At 43.6% G+C, this 18552-nt stretch overlaps 1 protein-coding gene across 3 annotated transcripts in view; it reads right to left on the bottom strand.

Moving 5' to 3' along the window:
* The window catches only part of DSP (desmoplakin), a 38990-nt gene extending 20751 nt beyond the window's left edge, over positions 1–18239 (bottom strand). For 2 of the 3 annotated variants that reach the window (XM_065627646.1, XM_065627644.1), the window contains exons 1-8: positions 17735–18239; positions 9062–9164; positions 7196–7344; positions 6723–6897; positions 3949–4077; positions 2700–2750; positions 1984–2145; positions 949–1053 (exon numbers count right to left, since the gene is read on the bottom strand). In XM_065627646.1, coding sequence (XP_065483718.1) covers positions 949–1053; positions 1984–2145; positions 2700–2750; positions 3949–4077; positions 6723–6897; positions 7196–7344; positions 9062–9164; positions 17735–17922 — 1062 coding nt within the window. In that variant the 5' untranslated portion in view covers positions 17923–18239. The remainder of the gene's footprint in view (positions 1–948; positions 1054–1983; positions 2146–2699; positions 2751–3948; positions 4078–6722; positions 6898–7195; positions 7345–9061; positions 9165–17734) is intronic. The other variant, XM_065627645.1, reaches the window with a different exon arrangement.
* Between the last annotated feature and the right edge of the window lie 313 nt (positions 18240–18552).

Consider the following 18552-nt stretch of genomic DNA (forward strand, 5'->3'; position numbering starts at 1 on the left):
GTGAAATGCACAAACAGTAGTGCAAATAAAATATTTCAATTGCGAATCGTTACGCTCTCCTTCTCCCAAGAAACAGTGTCAAACATGATTTTTTTATGATGGCTATTTTTAAATTCAAACTTCTCAAGTAGTCCTCATGTATATTCTTTAGAAAATTACGTACAACTTGTGCTTCACTACTGGAGCTTACAAGGATCTTTCCTTTAAGGCAGAAACTGACTACAGAAGAAATACGAATGCTGATTCTACACAACACAATAACAGTCTTTCTGAAAAGCAGAAAGGACTCTTTTTTTTTTCCCCCCCTATTAGCTTCTTTCAGTTTCAGGTTCTTATGCACTCTTAAAACTGTAACAGCTACAGCATTTCTTAATGAAATGAGGTTTTCCAAATTGTTGCGGCCTTTGTAATTTAAAGGTAAGTGTACACCACAATGTGAAAGCAAAAATGTCTTGGCTAACCTGTAGAAATGCACTATGAATTTCAGTTGCAGAAAGTATTTGCACCTGGATTAAATATTAACCCTCGAAGGGTGTGGCTTTCTTCAAAACACGCCAACTAAGATAGCAGAAGAACAACAACAACAAACGCCTTCCTACCATAAATTCCACTGCACTGTAGTCAATGCAAAGGAGATACAGCAATTTCAACATACTCAGACAACTCTCTAAGCTTCATATTAATTTTTACATGCATCTATCATCAAATTTGATAGCAATGAGAGCTCTCATAGCTCTTAAGAAGCCTGCAGCCATTGTGGCCAGGTTTGTAGAGGAAGGTAGTAACATTTATGAGAGCAGCTGGTAAAGCTAGATAAAAGTGGGCATGTTTTTGGCTTGCAAACCCTTCCCAGGTCCAAATGCAGTATTTTATTTGCAGACTTTCACTGAGAATTTTTCCCATGTAGCAACTAAAGGAGCAAGAGAAATCACGCAAAGTCTAACTCACCTCGATTTTGTCTGAAGCAGGATGCTGGTTGAGCACTAGCTGGTCACTTTCTTGCTTTAGCTTGTTGAGTTCTTTTTCTTTAAGCTCCAGTTCACTCATGCGTTTCTAAACAACCAAAGCGCAGCATTAAACAAGCCCCCAAACTTAAGCTGCACAGGATGATTTACTTAAAATTTTCCAGATAGTTGTGATAATGTAAAATTATCCCTGATAACACTATGTAGTAATTCTATTCAGTGTATTGAAGTTAATTATGAAGGCAGTAGAATTTAAAAAGTACAATCATCTCAGATGTAGTCTCTAGGCTTGCCACTTCACAGAGCAAAGCACCCAAAGTTCTGTCTTTCCTAGGAATGATGGAAGCAAAAATGACAGCATCTTGCAACATCCAGGACAACAACTTTAAATAAATAAATAAATAAAAGTACCTCCTTAATAGTGTGAACTTTCAGTCCTTTTTCAATTTGGTGATCAGCACCAATATTGGTCAAAGAAATGCACATGCTCAATTTCCTGGTGTACCCACAAAGGACAAGGACCAGCGCAAACTGTGTGTTCAACGTGTTGCTGGCAAAACCATCAGAGAAAGAGAGCAGCTCCCTCTGGTATAGCTCTGCTTTCTGGTGACAGAAAATCAGGGCCAAATATGGGGACCTCATAACCCCTACATAGTCCTAACAGGGAGAATTAAACTGCTCGACTCAAGTCCCTTAGTTTAGCACACCAACATGATGACTGTGTGCACAAACTATATGTGACTACCAGTCCACAGAGGACTGTACTGATAAGGCCAGCTTCCAAGATCAAAAGAAACAACTGGTTGAATGGGAGCACCATCCTCCAATAGATGTCCAGTCTTGATGCAAAAGGTTGTCACACAGTACTTAATCCAAAAATGTTGATAGAAGTCCCCAGGAACTTCAAAAGAGTGAAGAAATGCCCATCCTGTGGTCAGTCCCCCTGACCCAGGCTCTTCCGCCCTCCCTATCCCAAAAGAGAGCCCGTGGAAAGCATGGGGAGGTTGAGCTGTCTTACAGAGAAGGCCTCCTGCTTCCTGGCAATGTCAGTGTTCCTGTCACTCCAGTCATAGAGAAGCTCCTCTTCCTCACAGTCATTGATCCACATGATCTCTCTGCTGGTGGCTTGGATGAGGTTCTGGAATTGACGGAGCTGATCCATTCTCTCAAAGGAGTATTTCTGCAAGGAATTCCAGAAATGAGAAGCCATAAACACAGAAATGCCTGTGCTAGGTGGAGAAGGGGAAGCCAAGAGCACAGCATAGACAGTGGGCAACATGTCTGGATTTATGGAACAATGGGAACCTAAAGTCAGCAGCTTCTGAAAGACATTTCAAACACAAGTGTAGCAGACAAGCAGGGAAGACGCACAGACCTACACAGAATTTGGTTCTAATCCCACCTCTGAGTGCTATATTTACTCCCATTATGGAGGTAGAATTCTACTCTTCACCTGCTAAGCAACCAACTCCTTTCTCCAGGTGCAAACTAGAAACTTCCTTGTAAGGGTAATTCACTATACCAGGTAATGAATTAATCTCAAGTTCACGATGCAAACTGAACCTTATAGAAAATACAAAGCACTGCCAGTTTACTACTGAATAGAATTATTTAAATATGCATCTGTCACTCTGTTGAAACCTGAAGTGTCCCTTGACTATCATATTGGTGTTAATAAAGCAAAAAGAGCATCCATCATAGAGGGTATCAAAAGTGAACACATCTCATGCTCACCAGCAGTCCTTCGTATTCTTCCTCCAGCTGATGAACCGCAGCCTTCTCTCGCTGAAACAGAGACAGTAAATATTTTGTGAGCCTTTTATAAGTTGCCTATTTGCTGATATTTCTTTTACAGTGCCAGTATCATAACATTACAACTACAGGTGGTAACCTGCAAATGTCTGTAAGGGACATAGGTAAGCAGCTTGTCTGCACCACTGGAGGACCACAAGAAGTATAAAACCAAGGCCTGGACAAACTTACTTCCTTCAGGGATACTTAGAACATAAGCAAGGTTGCATATAACTCCTGTAATATCAAAACAGCTTCTGAAACTGGATCTCTTTCTGTACCAAACTCCTACACAGCTGTGGGGAACCAACTAATCCTACAGCTAGCTTCGGAGATTGTGAAGTAGTATGAACTATGATGTGAACAGGAGGCTCCAATTTTTATGCCTATTTCTATGACTAGGAACCTCGCAGCCTTGGAACTGGTATTTCATAGGGCCAGACTATCACCTTTCCTATTGGGAGGAGAAGGGAAAAGGGAGTAACACTCCTTTCACTCTTCAGCCTGGCTGAGAGATCAGAGCTCCAGAACGGGTGCCTTTTCCTCAGATCCAACTCTTTCTTCCTGTCTATATGAGCAATTAACAGAAAAGAAGAATAGACATTAAGTCAGTCTCCTCTCTCCTATACCTAGCTGGGCTGATAGGAGAGGAAGTTAACCACTGCATTTGCAGTGACTTCTTTATTCCAATCACAAGACCCAGAAGGGAACAGAAGCCTCAAAAGGTGGGGCGGGGTGAGGGAAAGGCAACACCACACCTAAGAAAAGCTCTACATTTACCCCAGAATTTGGGCATTTCTCACAGAAATTCCCTCATTACTGAAGCCTGTCTCTAAGCACCTCCTTTATCCTTTCACTTTCTTGTTTTAATATGCCTGGGCAGAAACTGAGAACAATCAATTCTTAGCCATTCTTCTCACAAAAAACGTTGCAATATTTATTTGCCAGCTTTGGTACACAACAACATGATGTTAAATAGCTACTAAATTTTCATTTTAAAATGCTGGGGAATGAAGTGTAACACAAAGTAATCACGAAATAATAAATATTAGGGTTGAAAGTGGTTCCTATCATGACACCAGTGCTTTCTGAAGAGGAGCTGAGCTATTCAGCATTCCTTTTTGTAGTGGAACACCAGCGAGCCAATATATAAATCTAGACTAAGCAATGTGTAAAGGAAGACAGCAATTACCAGATCTGTTTTGACTTTGTCCAGGTGCCAGCGATAGTCTCCAATGGCATTGTGAGTTCTCCTATGGTCACTAATTTGTTGCTCGATGGATGCTGCATCAAACCCCCATTTCACTAGCTCCATTTCAGCCTGGCAGAAGGAGACAGTAATTGTACTTTCATTTCCAACATTATTATCTAAACCAGAGCATAAAGGAATTGGACTGAAGGAAACATGACTATGCAGTAGAGAGTAAAACTGAACAAAGGGAAGTTCAGAATAAGCGTTTACAATTTCTTAAAATTGTAATCACTTAAACTGTGTAACAGCCTACCAAAGTAGAAGAAACAAAGTAGGGAAAATATTTAAGTTGCTTAGAATTAGACTAGATGAAGCACATTCAGTAGTGTATTTTAATCTGTGTTCTTTGGACCAAACTGTTCTTTTATGTTCTACAGTACAGTTACATTCTTATCACTCCAAAAACAAATTATGACTTTATCAAACAATGCTATTCATGCAATTCATGTGAAAATACCCAGAGTCAAGTTCCGTAGCCCAGTACACTACATTTCCAATTTAATTACACTCATGTAAATTCCAATAACTTCAGTAAAATGCAGTCAAACTAAATGAAAAAAAGGAAGATAAACCGAAATGATTATAGAAAGTGTTGTTTGTCTTGCATTTCGGCAACATTCATTGTAGGATGCCAAGTGAAAATCACTAGGGACAGCCTTTGAAAAACAGTAATCCACCTGGATAATTACTAACTTAAAAACTATCTGACTGCAGTTCTTTGTTTCATTATTTTCAAACATAAAAAGCCACTGCATTCACGATTCAGCTCGTCAAACTCCAAATCATCTTTTATACTGTAAAGACACACTCCGTCTCTGTCCGAACACCTGTCTGTGCATGCGCACAGCAAAGAAACAGGAATCTTAATCTTGGGTTGGGACCGAATTTGGTAATTACCAGCCTGGAGCCAAATCTCTGTGAGTCAACAGAAGACAATAAAGCCCGAACCACACTCAAGCGTAGGGGTTCAAAGGCAGTGTTGAAAATGATCCAAGAAGCAAAACCATTTTGCATTCAGCCATCTGAAAGTTACAGGACTTTGACCCTTCTCGTTATATTTACACAGTCTAAAGAGTCTGTAGCAACAGCAGCAGTCCCGGCTGGCTGCCAGTACGCGAACAAAGGCTGTCTGGATTTCACTGCAGTTTCCCTCATTCTGCACTGGAAATTTGACCAACCCTCCTACCACCTGATTCTCCTGTCAGCAAATCATTCGACAGAAAACAGAAAAACACCGGCAGAAAAGCACAGCTGCCCAGACCTTTTTCCCATGTCTCGACACATTGCTAGGGGAAACATTATCCTGGTCGCACTATGAGCAGGTAATGGAACAGAGCAAGACACAATGGAAGGTTCAAAATAAATCCTCCCTAAAAAACCCCAAAAGCCCAACAGGGAGCTAAGTGCTTACTGGCCCCACCTTGGCTTTGCCTTAGGGATTGAAGAAGGGAGAGAGAGAGAGAGCACCTTATACTTTCACAGGAGGTTTTGTGTAGGAACACAGCTATACAACACTTGCTTATGCTCCCTGTGCTTAGCAAGGGATGTCTGAGCAGGGTGTCACGTGGCGTCTTTGGAAGGTGCAGCATGTTCACCGTCTTTCATCGCTGGAAGCGTGCCCAGCGTCTGTCCAACATCACTCCTCAAACCCTGGCAGGTCTGACAATCAGCCTGCTCTCCCACAGCATGTGTAGTGCAATCATATCTGCTGTTGCTCTCCGGGCACAGAGCTTATACACATTACCACTCAATGAGCGCGCCTCCACTTCCCCTTCTGCCTCTAAAACACGCCATGCTCTGGGAGGGCACTGGAAGACTAGACCATGAGTAGCACTCACAGAAAAGTATGGGAACCGTACAGCTCTCCCCTCCCCATCTGGTTTGCATAGCAGCCACCTGGCAAACACCATATGCAGATAACAATGACAGGATCACTAAGCAACAACCTAATAGAGACAAAAATACTGCAATTTCAGTTTACAAGGAGTCTGCAGAGTATAACTTCAGCCACCTTGTTCCACCCTCCCTACGCGTCTCTCAGAAAGGGCTGTCCAACCACAAACACGCAACTTCACTTCAACAGCACAAAAAAACCCAGACTACGTGCTCTCAACATGCGTCTTCTATTCCAGGTTACACCATCAACAGCTGTGCACAAGCAAATTTACTCTGCGAATGCAACAGATGGCAACTTCAGCATTTTTGTGTGAATTTCGGCAGTGACTTCTGAAAGCCTACTCCTGTGGCAGTTGGCTCTACCTTCTGGCTCCCACTGTGATGAGGATAGATTAGAGGGGGAGAACAACTGTAAAATCCTGGATAATGGTTAAATCTGTGAAGCTGGTCCTGTGTAAAGGGTTAAAATAAATATGAATCATAAAGGAAATCTGTTGAAGGAAGGAAATATCAAGCCTAATAATCTCTAACGCAAACATTCCAATGCTTTTTGTTATGTTAGCAGCCGTGTCGCATTTAGCTTTCAAAACTAACTTCCACACTTATTGCTCTGCAAAAGAAGACCCCAAATGCATGTTCGTATTTCAGTGGAAAGTCACTATATGTACAATACTGAAAAGAGGAAAAAAATAGGAATTTGGAATAATATATGACAAGCATTCATATGTACTTTTAATCTTCTACTGGCACCCAAACATTACTACTTTTACAAATAACACCAGGTCTTAGCATTGTCGCTGGGTTTTGCACAGATTTACCTTCTGCTGCCTCATCCAGCCTAAACATTCGGTTGTGACACGTTTCGTGTACTCATCCCAGCCTGAGCCACTCTGAGAGGAGTAGCAACCACCGCCTTTGGAGCTGGCCCTCCTGGCGCGGGGAACACTGATGGCTTTGTACAGGGCACGCATTTGCTCTTGAAGTTGAAGCAGCCTGAAAGGGAAGGAACCACTTAGCATCTATGAGGAAAATGCGCAGAAAACATGGAAACAATGCAATTCATCTCTCCTACTGGACCACCAATTATTCAAAACAAAGTGCTGAAAGCAAAGGCTGTGAAAAAAAAGTACCTGCAAGGCCCTTTTCCTTGCCCCAGATCTATAGAATCATCGTTTTTTTAGTTCCACCTTATTCATTTCTGCCACATCCTGCAACACCAGGGAAGGTGAGCACTTGAGACAACACAAACTTATCAGCCACATTCCCTCTCCCAACTCTTCCCTGGCAATACCTTTTCTGATACATCTCACAGGGTTGGCCCATTTGCCTCATCTCTCTAATCAGCCCATCCAGGATATCCATTTGGTCATTTGCCTGTGCAAAACAGTCTTCCAGATCTCTGTTCCCTCTAATCTGGACTCCATCTCCATATTTCAGTTCCTAAAACAAACGAACAAAAAAAAAATACACAAAAAGGAAAGAGATGGAAGACTAAGTTAAATATTCATCACGTAAGTGTCAGCTTGGTTGTTTTAAAAGAGATGTTACGAAGACTGATTATTTTTAAGAAGCATGACAGGTTTCAACTGCTAGGTTTCTGACTGTCAGTTTTAACTGGCAGAAGGTCAATTGACAGAGGATCCACAGACATTGGAAGGTCCTTATTACAAATAAAATATGAAATAAAATTATTAAAACATAATACCAACCAAACCTTCCCATAAAGAACAGCACATCCTGACTGATGTTTATTTCAGCAGATCCAAGGCTTCACACGGCGTGCTAACTCTTTAAGACCTTATGCTTTCGTGTTTAGAGGACAAGAAGAAAAACACTGTCATAGTAGGAGCTAGTGGATACTGCTCCTAATTTTTCAGAAGTTTCCCTAAGGTTCTAAGACTTTCATCCCCTGCAAAAACACAGACTGCACCCTGTCTGCCTGGGACCAGCTCCATGCCCCACCATATTTGCGTCCCACCTTATCACCAGAGTTTAGGCAAATTCTCCATGCACCTTCTAAGTGCAGTGGACCAGCATGGTCATGGTGCTTCAAGCAGGAAGACACGGCTTTTTGATCTCATCCCACACTGACACAGCCATGCTGAACAAAACATAACCCAGCTGTGATTTGACTTTGCAAATAAAATGTTGATGGACCTCATTACTTTGTCCCTCGGAAAGAAAAGAAAAAAAAAAACCACGAAGTAAGTAATGCGTGCTGTGGCACCGAGCTGGAACTAAACATCACTTTCTTTTAACTTCACTGGAATAATATTAATCCTTAACAAGAGGCAGTATTTACCCTGGCATTGATTTTTATATAAACATGCTCACACATGCTGTGTCTCTGAAAAGGAAATGAACTGCTAACCACAGAGTTCATTCCTGAAAGATCTTTCTGTCCATAGAGGGTCCAAAAACGTGCATTAAATCACATCTACTGCCAGAACTGTGACTGGGGTTTGCATCTCAGAGGCCTCAACAGCAGGATGCACTCACCACCCTGCACCTCCTCTAACTTCAGCAGGAACAGAGGACATTCCACATTTCTCCAGGCTTGAATCCCGCATCAGTGAGTAACCCACCCCCAGGCACTATGGGTTTATACCAGTGTAGCATACAGCAAAGATCACCTGCATGCATTTGGCATGAAACAGTCGAGAAGACTTTAATCTAGCTTTATATATTTCTTTAGGAATCATCTGGAAAAATAAAGATAATGCAGGTCTTTCCTACAGTGGTTCTGGTTCATTATGGCCCAGAATATGATGACAATATTCTATAGGACATACTAAGAGTATAAGTGGGCATAACATTATAAACAGCTGTTTACACTGACAGTGGTCTTGATCTAAAACTGAAAAATAAAATGCAGCATAATCTGTTTGAAAGGTGGATTTTTTTTTCTTTTTAATGAAGAAGTCCCCCTTTTCTTAATTGCATGCATTTCACTCAGTTTTACTGAACGCTAACTGCAGGAGGAAGAGAGACACCTAGGAAGGAGGTGTGCTATTCCACTTCCAGTTTCCTCACACAAACAGCTGAAAGGGGAGGAAGGAGATGAAGAAGCAGAGCCTGTGAGTCCAGATAACAACACGGCATTAATTCCCTGTAATATTTGTAATCACTTTTGATAAGAAGAACAAGAAGCACTCACGGGTTGTACTATGAGCTCAGCTCGCATCAGGCAATCCGAACAGTTTTGCAACAGCTCCTGGATGGTGTTCTGGCGTCTGGACACTGTACAGGTCCCATTCTGACTGTTGTGGAGAAGAAGAAGATGAAGTAAGTACAGAGTGATCACACATCTTGAGGAGACACAAGAAACACAAATTCAGAATGGCTAAGGGAAGTTACATGGAATAATCCATCTCATTTAGCTTCACAGAGACGCACACACTTTATCTGGCCCTCCTGCATAACTGCACTGTGAAGTTTGAATGACCATTCCACAATGGCAGAACCAGCCTATAATCTGTAACAGCAAGCATGGAACTGGCTTCGCCACAGGACAGAGCAGAAGGTAGAAAGTGGCAGGCCATAAGGAGAAAGTTTTTCTTCAGTACAGGAGTTTGCAGCTTTGACAGGCGAAACTTTGGCAGTATTACAGTGATAATAAATTACTCGCAACCTTTGTTAATGTCACTACATTAGAACATAGCCTTTGTATGATGTTCTAATATGTTGCCACACCAGCCATCGAATGTCAGAGCATAAAAAGAAAGCAGGATCCTCTGCTACACATGAGCACACAAGTCCATACAAGTGTACAAAGGGCCTTTTTATCAGCAGAAATGCATGAGGCTAGTGCAGTGTCTTAGGAAGGAACTGCACGATGCGCAGAAATAGATGTAGGGCGTGGAGTTAGAGGACATGCTTTCTTACGAATAAATAAAGTGGTAGTTTGGGGGTTCCAAGTAAAACTCCAGAACCGAAAACACTAGTAGGGGAAAAAGCCGAGATAGAAAAAGGACTTGCTATTATTGTCTCGCACATAGCCTACTGCATCCATACCACTAGAAGGTTGCTTTTCCAGCATTTGGGATTGAGCCGCCAAAGCGAGTCACTGCTAGTCAAATGTGGGTGAGGTGCTTCAAGCAAGGAACCATTCCTCTGATGGAATCAGAGCTCCCAAGCAAGCCCAGGCAGCTCCCAAATTGAAGCACTTGCCAGTAAAACTAAAATAAACCACGACTAAGAGACGTTAAGAAAAAGAGACGCTTCAAAGCTTCCTTTTCTAACTCCTGTGCTCACAGTAGGTAACCTTCTCCATTACAAATCACTGAGGCTCAAACCTTCCATACAATACTAACATCAAAAAGACAATTGGTACAAATCTGTCCGGCTCAGACGCAGCAAGTCATACAGATTCAATGGAAACCTTTCCACTGACTTCAACAGACTCTGACCAACCTTCACAAAAGGAATTGTGACAATGTAAAAAGCTTGGCAGAGGTGTTCTTGGGAAAATCACTGAGAGAAATGGTCAATGGTGAGAAATGGTCAATGGTGTATTTTTAAGAGCTCTTCTGCAATGTGTGCAGTTGGTGCTCCAGCAGCCTGCTATTCTCCTATCAGCTCCTCTTGAACAAGTGGAAAAACTTTGAGCAACTCATCACCAGCTTCCCCCAGTACCAGAGAGCAGATCCTCAAAGACAGAGAGATAGGACTGGAGAATCACTGGGTGACTTAAAACCAGCTGTGCATGTGCAACTCCTGGTTGGCACTGTGACCCTTTGGCTGCACAAACGCTGCGCCCTGCTGTGCTATGCACCCCTGTATATCTTGGAAAGAGCTTAAAGAAAGCAATTGTGAAAAATAACATATGGGTCTGACTTTGTGCCAGGCTTCCTGTCAGCTTCCTTTTCTAAATCGTTCCTTCTCCTTAGGCATCACTGTTGTGTTTGGATCTAGAAGTATCTGGCTGCATCTAAAATTTACATTTAAATACACCCACAATTATTCTCATGAATGAAACATAATAAAGAAGAGAAAGGAACCTTCCAAGCAATTTTCTCTTTTCAGAACATCAGAAGTGTATTTTTCTTCTTCAGTCGCTTTTTCAGTCATCTCCTGACAGCTATAAATGCTGGATATCCATTAAAGCCAAAAGAACTATAGATGGAGACCAGACTTCTACTGTAATAAATCACCATATCTCCACTGGCCCCAGTGTAACTTCACTGATCTTAAAGGCATTACTTCACTTCACACTGAGAGAAGGTCTAAACAACAGCTGTCATAGTTAACACGCTAAGAAATTGTGAAGAAAAACTTTTTTTCAAATAAATAAAAAACAATTTAAAAGATAGGAAAAAAAGAATCGCAGGTATTTTGTGCTCATCCCAACGATGTTAGAATACCACAACCAGAATTATTGTCCAAATAACAAAAAAACCTGGAAAACTGAAGATGGTTTAATACAGACGCACAGAACTATTTCAAAGGCAGGAGCAGATGCCTTGAAGTAGGAGGCTTAAGCGCACTCTATTTAGATCTTCAAATAGAGATCTACAAGTAAGTTGCTTACAGTTCACAGGGACCTTCAGAAGAAGAAAGCAGCAAGCGTTTAAGGCTCTCCGATCTAGTAGATAAAGACATAACCAAAATAATGGCCAAAGCTGGAGCAATACAAACTGAAACCAGAGAAGCGCACAATATTTAATCAATGCTGCTTTTATGATAACACCTTGGATGTCCATTTTGTTGTTAAACAACTAACTGTTATTCTAGTCAAAATACTGAGAGCAATACTAGGATGATGGGTGAAAAGGTGGCGGCTTGCTAAAGGCATTTGATGACACTGGGTGAGCTCGTGGCTTTCAAATCTGTCAGGCGACCAAACAGAGCTACACTGGGTCACGGGGCATCCCGAGGGACAGCAGGCACCAATACAGGAGCTGATGTTTGACGGCATAGCTTCACCAAGTCAACAGCACTCAATGACTTCACATCCGAAGAGGATTTAGCTGTACAAACATACTCAAGAAAGGCATAAATCAATCTCTGAGTTTAGAAAATACTTAGCAAGACAATACCTCAACATATATTGGTTGATACATCAGATGGCACTAGCCCAATCTCAAATGGACACATCTTCAGTACTTTTCACTCATGCGACAGGAGAGTATTTCATAAGCAGTTTCAAAGGCCCTCAGTGAAATATTTCTCTTATTGAAACCAACAGTCCTTTAATGGGAATGAATAGATCAAAGCAGAAACCCCAATGCAGAGTAAGCAGATGTCCAACCTTGAGGCAGAAGGAAACAGCCAGCCAAAGGAAAACCATATCCAACACAATGGCATAAGGAAAAAAAAAATACTGGACTAAAGAAACTGAGGCAAACCCTAAACCCTGAACATATTACATGGAGGCAAGAACAAAGCTGAATTTTCAAAGTACAACCACGTAACCTAGGTCATATATAAAAATACATTTATGTCCTTCAGAAAGATGTAGGACCCCAAAAATCCTCACAGGACATAGATTAAGTGGATTGCTACGGATGATATTTTGTCAATGTCTCTCTTGCTTCATCTGACTTTGTTTACATGAAACTGCATTAGTTTAAAGTAATGTTTGATTGTTGTAACAACTACTGCTGCTATGATGACAATTCGATTCGATTTTTAAACTCTGGCAGCATCTAAAGCTCAAACCTGTGAACAGGAACCTGCTGTGCCAAACACAGTAGGAATGCCAAACAGTGAAAATAGGGACAAATTTTTCACTTATTTTACTGCAGAGCATAAAAACAGCATACATTTTCAACCATTCCAGCAGAAAAGAAATGGAGTTCAATCTTTTAGCAGGGCTTGTAACATAAGAGTGCAGGGAATCCTACTAACAAACACACGCATTTGCAAGAATCTGACTATTTGCTGTAGTGCTTTGGTTTTGTAAACACTGCATAACAGTGCTGAGTGAAACAGCTTGGACTGCTTCAGACCTTAACCACCCATTTCTCCCTACAACTCAAAATTTTAGACCACCACTTATTTTGAGGGCAGCTCATGAATTTCAAAAAGACACTATTAAACTGAGTTCTTTATTAAAACGGCTTAGTTTTAATAGTCATTAGCCATTAAAGGAACAAAGGAAAACAACGATGGGTAGCGTCTTTTTCAAAAATTATGAGCATACTTCAGAACACAGAAGAATCCCAGAAGAATCACTTTCATCTGGGATCTTAAAACGTAGCCCTATATCTCTCTCCAGCCAGAGGAGCCCTAGGAAAGGCACGGCATCTTCACACTGTCGTCATTCTGTACAGGAGCCACCCTGCTCGCTGCATGTCAAGGCAGAATACACGGCTCCCTCGCTCTCCCAGAGAAACCAGAGGACAGCCCAGCCCCTGCTGCCACTGGGCTTTGGGCAGGATGGTGCAATACACCCCACCTGAGCTAAACTCAGCCCTTACATTACTGCTGAACTCTCAATTTCTGAACCAGGATTGCATTTAACTGTTAAGCAGTACCAGTGATCCTCACAAGAGCCCCAGCGGGGCCAAGGAGACAGGCAGAAGCACATCCAGCAGCTCCACAGCTCCTTAAAGCTTTGGAAACACAAATGGGACACTCTCGGCCCAGAAGATCTGATTTAAACCAAATTAGAATAACCCTTGTTAAATTTTCTGATTGCTCCACAGAACATTTTGCCTTTTAAAAATCTGAAGTGCTTGGTTTTTTTCATTCAAAAAGTAAAGGAAGCTTTAAAAAAAGGTCTTTATGCAGATGGAAAGTATCAAGCAACTCCCTTAACTCAACAATGAGAGCAAAACAACAGCATTCACTTTTTTTTTTTTTTCTTTCTTCCTCCCTATCCACACAAACTTGTTTGAACAAGCAATAGATTCATCAAGGGATTACCTGGTATGCCCAGGGTAGGCAAGTCAGAAGAAAAACCTGACCTGGAATCTCCATTCCCAGCACACCGCCCGCACACCCCACAGGACTAAACCCCAGCCCATCTGCCACCGCCTGCCAGTTGGGCGTGTGCGCCCCTGAAAACACATGGGTGTACGCTGGCAAAAGGTGACAAATCACAATACCTGTAAGAATATAACCAGAAACTAAAATACTATAAACCAGCATTTCCCGCCCCCCCACCCCGCTTCAAAGAAGGTGAATGGAAGTGTCAGTAATTATCAAGAGTTTCATAACTGGGTTCTCCCTGTACATCTCTGGTTTTACTAGGATCAGTTTTGGCACACTCTGGCCTTGCCAAACTAGTCCCATCTGCTGAGTATGCACATACACTAAGGCACAATGACAGGAAACTTCAAAAGATGTCTGCGTCTTACACAATTGGGCTCTAAATACCATTAGAAACATGCAAAAATTTAAGAGTCAGTGGTGAAATCTTAAGACATCTGAGGCCAAGCACCTTTAAAGAAAGCAGGGTTTCACAACAGACCCTACCACATGTATTTGCAGAAAATCCTTGCACTTTTTCCCCACTGGCACTAATCATCACGAGCAACAGCACTGTTTCTAAAGGCCATAGCTGCCCAGTGCAGCAGGCTGCAGACTTGCTGCCTCTCCCACCTCCGGCTCTGGGAGAGGGAGGTGCCAAATACCGGGTCCTGCCTGCACCACAGAATTACGCCCCTGCCACTCGAAACGCCAGCAAACCCCTCTCAACAGGCTTTCACACCTGCAAAGGCACCTAGCTTGAAATCTCACACACATACCTATGGAAAGGTGAGTTGGGATGGGTACAACCTGGTTTTCTTCTCATGGCGTGGCACCATCACCAGCTGCCGCCGAGACCCATGTCTCGGCCAGCTCCAGCACACCAGCGCAGGCTCTGCCGGTGTTGCAAGCATTCGGCAATTCCGACGCATCCCTCCCTCTGTCTGCCCAGGGTTTTGCCTGTCACCAGGACAGCTCTTCCCTTGGTGCAACGCTATGGCAGAAGAGCCCAAAGCCCCACCACCACTCAGCTTAGCCAGGACCCTGCAGATACCTGCGAGACTGATGGGAAGGGCAAAAACATGGCTTTGAATCTGTTTTCTCCAAGTTTACTTTGTCTGTCAGTCCCTGAAAGTAATGTCAGAGGATAGGATGTGAATTTCTAACTCCTTTTCTAACTTAAAGCGCAGAAGTCACATTCATTCTTAAGCAGAATTGTGTAAATTAATTTATTTTCTTATCACACAGTAACCGTGAACACCCCTAATCTTAGCAATGACAAAACTGCCTTTTTTTTTTTTCCTTTTCTCACAGCATATCAGATTTTATCTCTCCATAGCAAAGACATTGACAAATATTTGACTGATGAATTGGCAGCTTAGGAGTGTGTGACTCACTGTCAAGCTGAGTCTCTGTACTCAGGGCCAAGCTCATCCTGAGTTCCCAAGCCAGAAGAAACCGGGAATGTTGTAAAAGCACCTTGCTGAGCCCTAAGGGTAGGGAGCGTCTTATATTGCTCTGTGAGTAATGTAATACTCAGCACAGACTTGTTTGGCAGAATACGCCCCAAAACTTACAAGACTAGACCATACGTCGAATGCTACTGCATTTAGAATTCAGGTGCAGTAACCTTCCCCCTTGGAAAAAGAAGCCTCGGTTCTGTAAGATCAGTAACTGCCACTAAACTTTGGCACTGTGCAGATCAGGCTGAATTTAATTATTAAAACCACTTCCATAGATGATGGTCCTGGTCCTGCAAGCACAACATGCACAGGATTTAGTGTGTTTTCTGCTAGCAGTGCATCTGCAAAATCAGGCATTGGTGCTTTTTTTAATTAACTGACAACAAACCCCTCATTTCGTATTTTGTGGGACATTTTAATTAAAATCAGAACTAATTAAAAATAAACCTATACAAGGTGCACACACATATATTGTTTCGCAAATAATTACTTACAGTATTTTGTTATATATATATATATATATACACACACTTACAGTATATGTTCTATATATATATGCGTGTATTTTGATCTCACTAACAGAGTTCTTTAGTTCCATGTAGAAACCTCGCAATAAAGTGAACAAGAAGTTTCATTGCAACCTCCTTGCCAGATACGCCTTCCGAAAAAGGAGATATGAATATCATATTATAGACAATAAGTGACAGGATGTTGATATAAGGTTATTGACCTCTTGATCACATCTGTCCTTTCCATTCTTGCTACGCCACCACTGAATACTACAGAAAGAAGAGCCTAACAAACTACAGACTGGTTTAAAATATGTAACAAAAACCAAAGAGTGCTAAATTAAAGGAAGGTATTTCTCTTCCAGTGAAGGTCAGGAATAATAGGGGAGTGACTCTAGTGAATCCAATATAGTTGCATCAGACTAACCTGGGAAAAAAAAGAGAACAGCCTGGAAGGAGCATGTTCCGCCATTAATTTTTCATGTCTGCCTCTTGTAAACGGTAAAGGTATTCGCAGCGGAGTGCCACTGAGCAAAACAGATCCTCACAAATGCAATGCAATGACGGCATTTTGGAGTCCCTGTTCGTGCACTCTCCCCTGGTAAAGTATTGAATTGTCCTAATTATATAGCAATAAATAGGTATCCCCATACTACTGTAATAGTAAGTAGACATGTTACAGCTGCAATTCATCATTAACTAACTTACCTGTGCACGCACCAAACTGAAAGTAAAATGAAGAACTAAGAACCAGGCAAAGTAATGAAGAAAAAATAGGTAAAATGCAAATTTTGCCTTTCATTCAGCGGTCCTCCAGCAACAGGTCTGACATACATAAACAGAGGTCTCTGTGCTCTCTAGGGTAATCCTAATTCTCTACAGTAATTTATAGATCTGCTTGATTTAATAAAGCCTGCCTGTTCTCATCTGCTGTTTATTTACTATACTTTAATATGTTTAATTCTCATCTTGCAATCTGATAATGATGTACTATCCATAAAATTAGGCGATAAATTCTAACACAAATTACACAACAGCACTTCTGAATCAATTCCTAAATCAGTGGCATAAATAATTAGACAAACAGGCTTAATGGAGCCATTCCACATGTACAAAGGAGTAATCTCCAGCAGTGTATTGGATAGGTGCCTTATCATACACCAGTGCTGTTTTCCTTCAGTGACTGTAACTGCTGCCTGCATTTCAGTCCTGCGAACTCCAAGCCAAGGGGATTAATGGAGAAGTCTTCATGATCACTGCACTGATTTTGCTGGAACTGATCCGCATGGACTGCTGGTACAGCTGCATCCATGACACCAGGCATTCTCCAAATCAGGATCCGCAGCCTGTACCCCATCTGCAAGACCTTCTCTGTGCTCACAGCAACACAACAAGCAAAAAGAAGGCAGGGTGGGGGGGAAGCAGACCGTATCTTTGCACCCCAGCCAGGGATCCCTACATAAAAGATCATGGCCTTACACTCCCAGGCCTTGCACAAGTTAGAAACAAACTCAAAAATGAATACGAGAACAATTCCCACTAGTTAAAATTGTGCTATAGCCCGAGTAATGCAAGTGCTGCTGAGGACAGCAAGAGCTGAGCCTGGCTGTACGATGTATAAAGCACTTCACCTAAGTACAGCTTGTTTTGTACCACCGAGCAAAGCAGGACTTTATCCGCAGAGAACTGTTGGCTCAGTACAGCCAGCACAGGCACATCTACACTCCAGATTGCAAAGGGGAGACAGCGAGGTGACCATTCTGCCTTTTTATCCTCTTACTCTCTTCACGGAGTCCTCACCAAAAGTTAAAAAAAAAAAAAGTGTGCAAGCTGGCACACCTAGGGAATTAACCAGCGAGCAGGCTGCCGGCAGCTCTCCCGAGGCGGGTCCGAGGGAGCGGGGCCGGCGGGAGCCGCTCCCTCCCCGGCCCGGCCCGCACCTACCCGTATCCGTCGGAGGCGTAGTCCCCCCCGTAGGTCTTCTGGTAGTAGTAGGTCTTGTGGGTGTGGGTGCCGCCGCCGCCCCCCACCACATGGGAGCTCATCTCGTAGCGCAGGTCGGTGCCCGAGTCGGCCCGCGCCAACCGGCCCAGGGTGTTGATCCGCGGGTGGGAGCCGCCGTTGATGCTCATGGCGGCGGGGGGGCGCGGGGGTCCGCCGCACGGGGAGAGGAGAGGGGACGACGGGCGAAGCGACGGGGAGACTGACCCAGAGCCGACGCGGGGAAAGGCATTCACCCCTCCCCCGGGAGGGCCCGCCGCGATGCCGCCGCCTCTCCCTCGCAGCCCGCCGACGGCCGGAGAAGGGCCGAGCGCCGGGGATCTGCGCTGCGCCGCAGGTGTGGGGTGGGGAGGGCAGGGGCGCCGCGGAGCGCTGCGCGGTGGCGGGCGGCGGAGGCTGCGGCGGCGGCAAGAGCGGAGGTCCGGTCCCGTCCCGTCTCGTCCCTTCCCCTCCCCGCCGGCAGAGGAAAAGCAAGGCCACACCTTTCGGCGGCGGTTTTAAGCGGCGCTCCTGGGCGTGGAGCCGCCGCTGCCGCCTCGCCTGCGCCCTCCGCGCCTCCTCGGCGGCCGCCTCAGGTTTCTCCGCGGCCCCGGCCCCCGCCCCGCGGTGGCGGTGGCGGTGGTGGTGGCGGTGGTGTCGGTGTCGCTCCCCGGTGGCCGCCCGGGCACCGTAAGACCTCTCGGAGCGTCTGTACCCGTGTTTCCACCTCCCTTGGTGCCCGCACTGCGCTCATCAGTTGCCCATTAAAAACTTAGTCGTGA

The sequence above is a fragment of the Caloenas nicobarica genome, chromosome 2 (assembly GCF_036013445.1).
Source record: "Caloenas nicobarica isolate bCalNic1 chromosome 2, bCalNic1.hap1, whole genome shotgun sequence".
Classification (NCBI taxonomy): domain Eukaryota; kingdom Metazoa; phylum Chordata; class Aves; order Columbiformes; family Columbidae; genus Caloenas; species Caloenas nicobarica.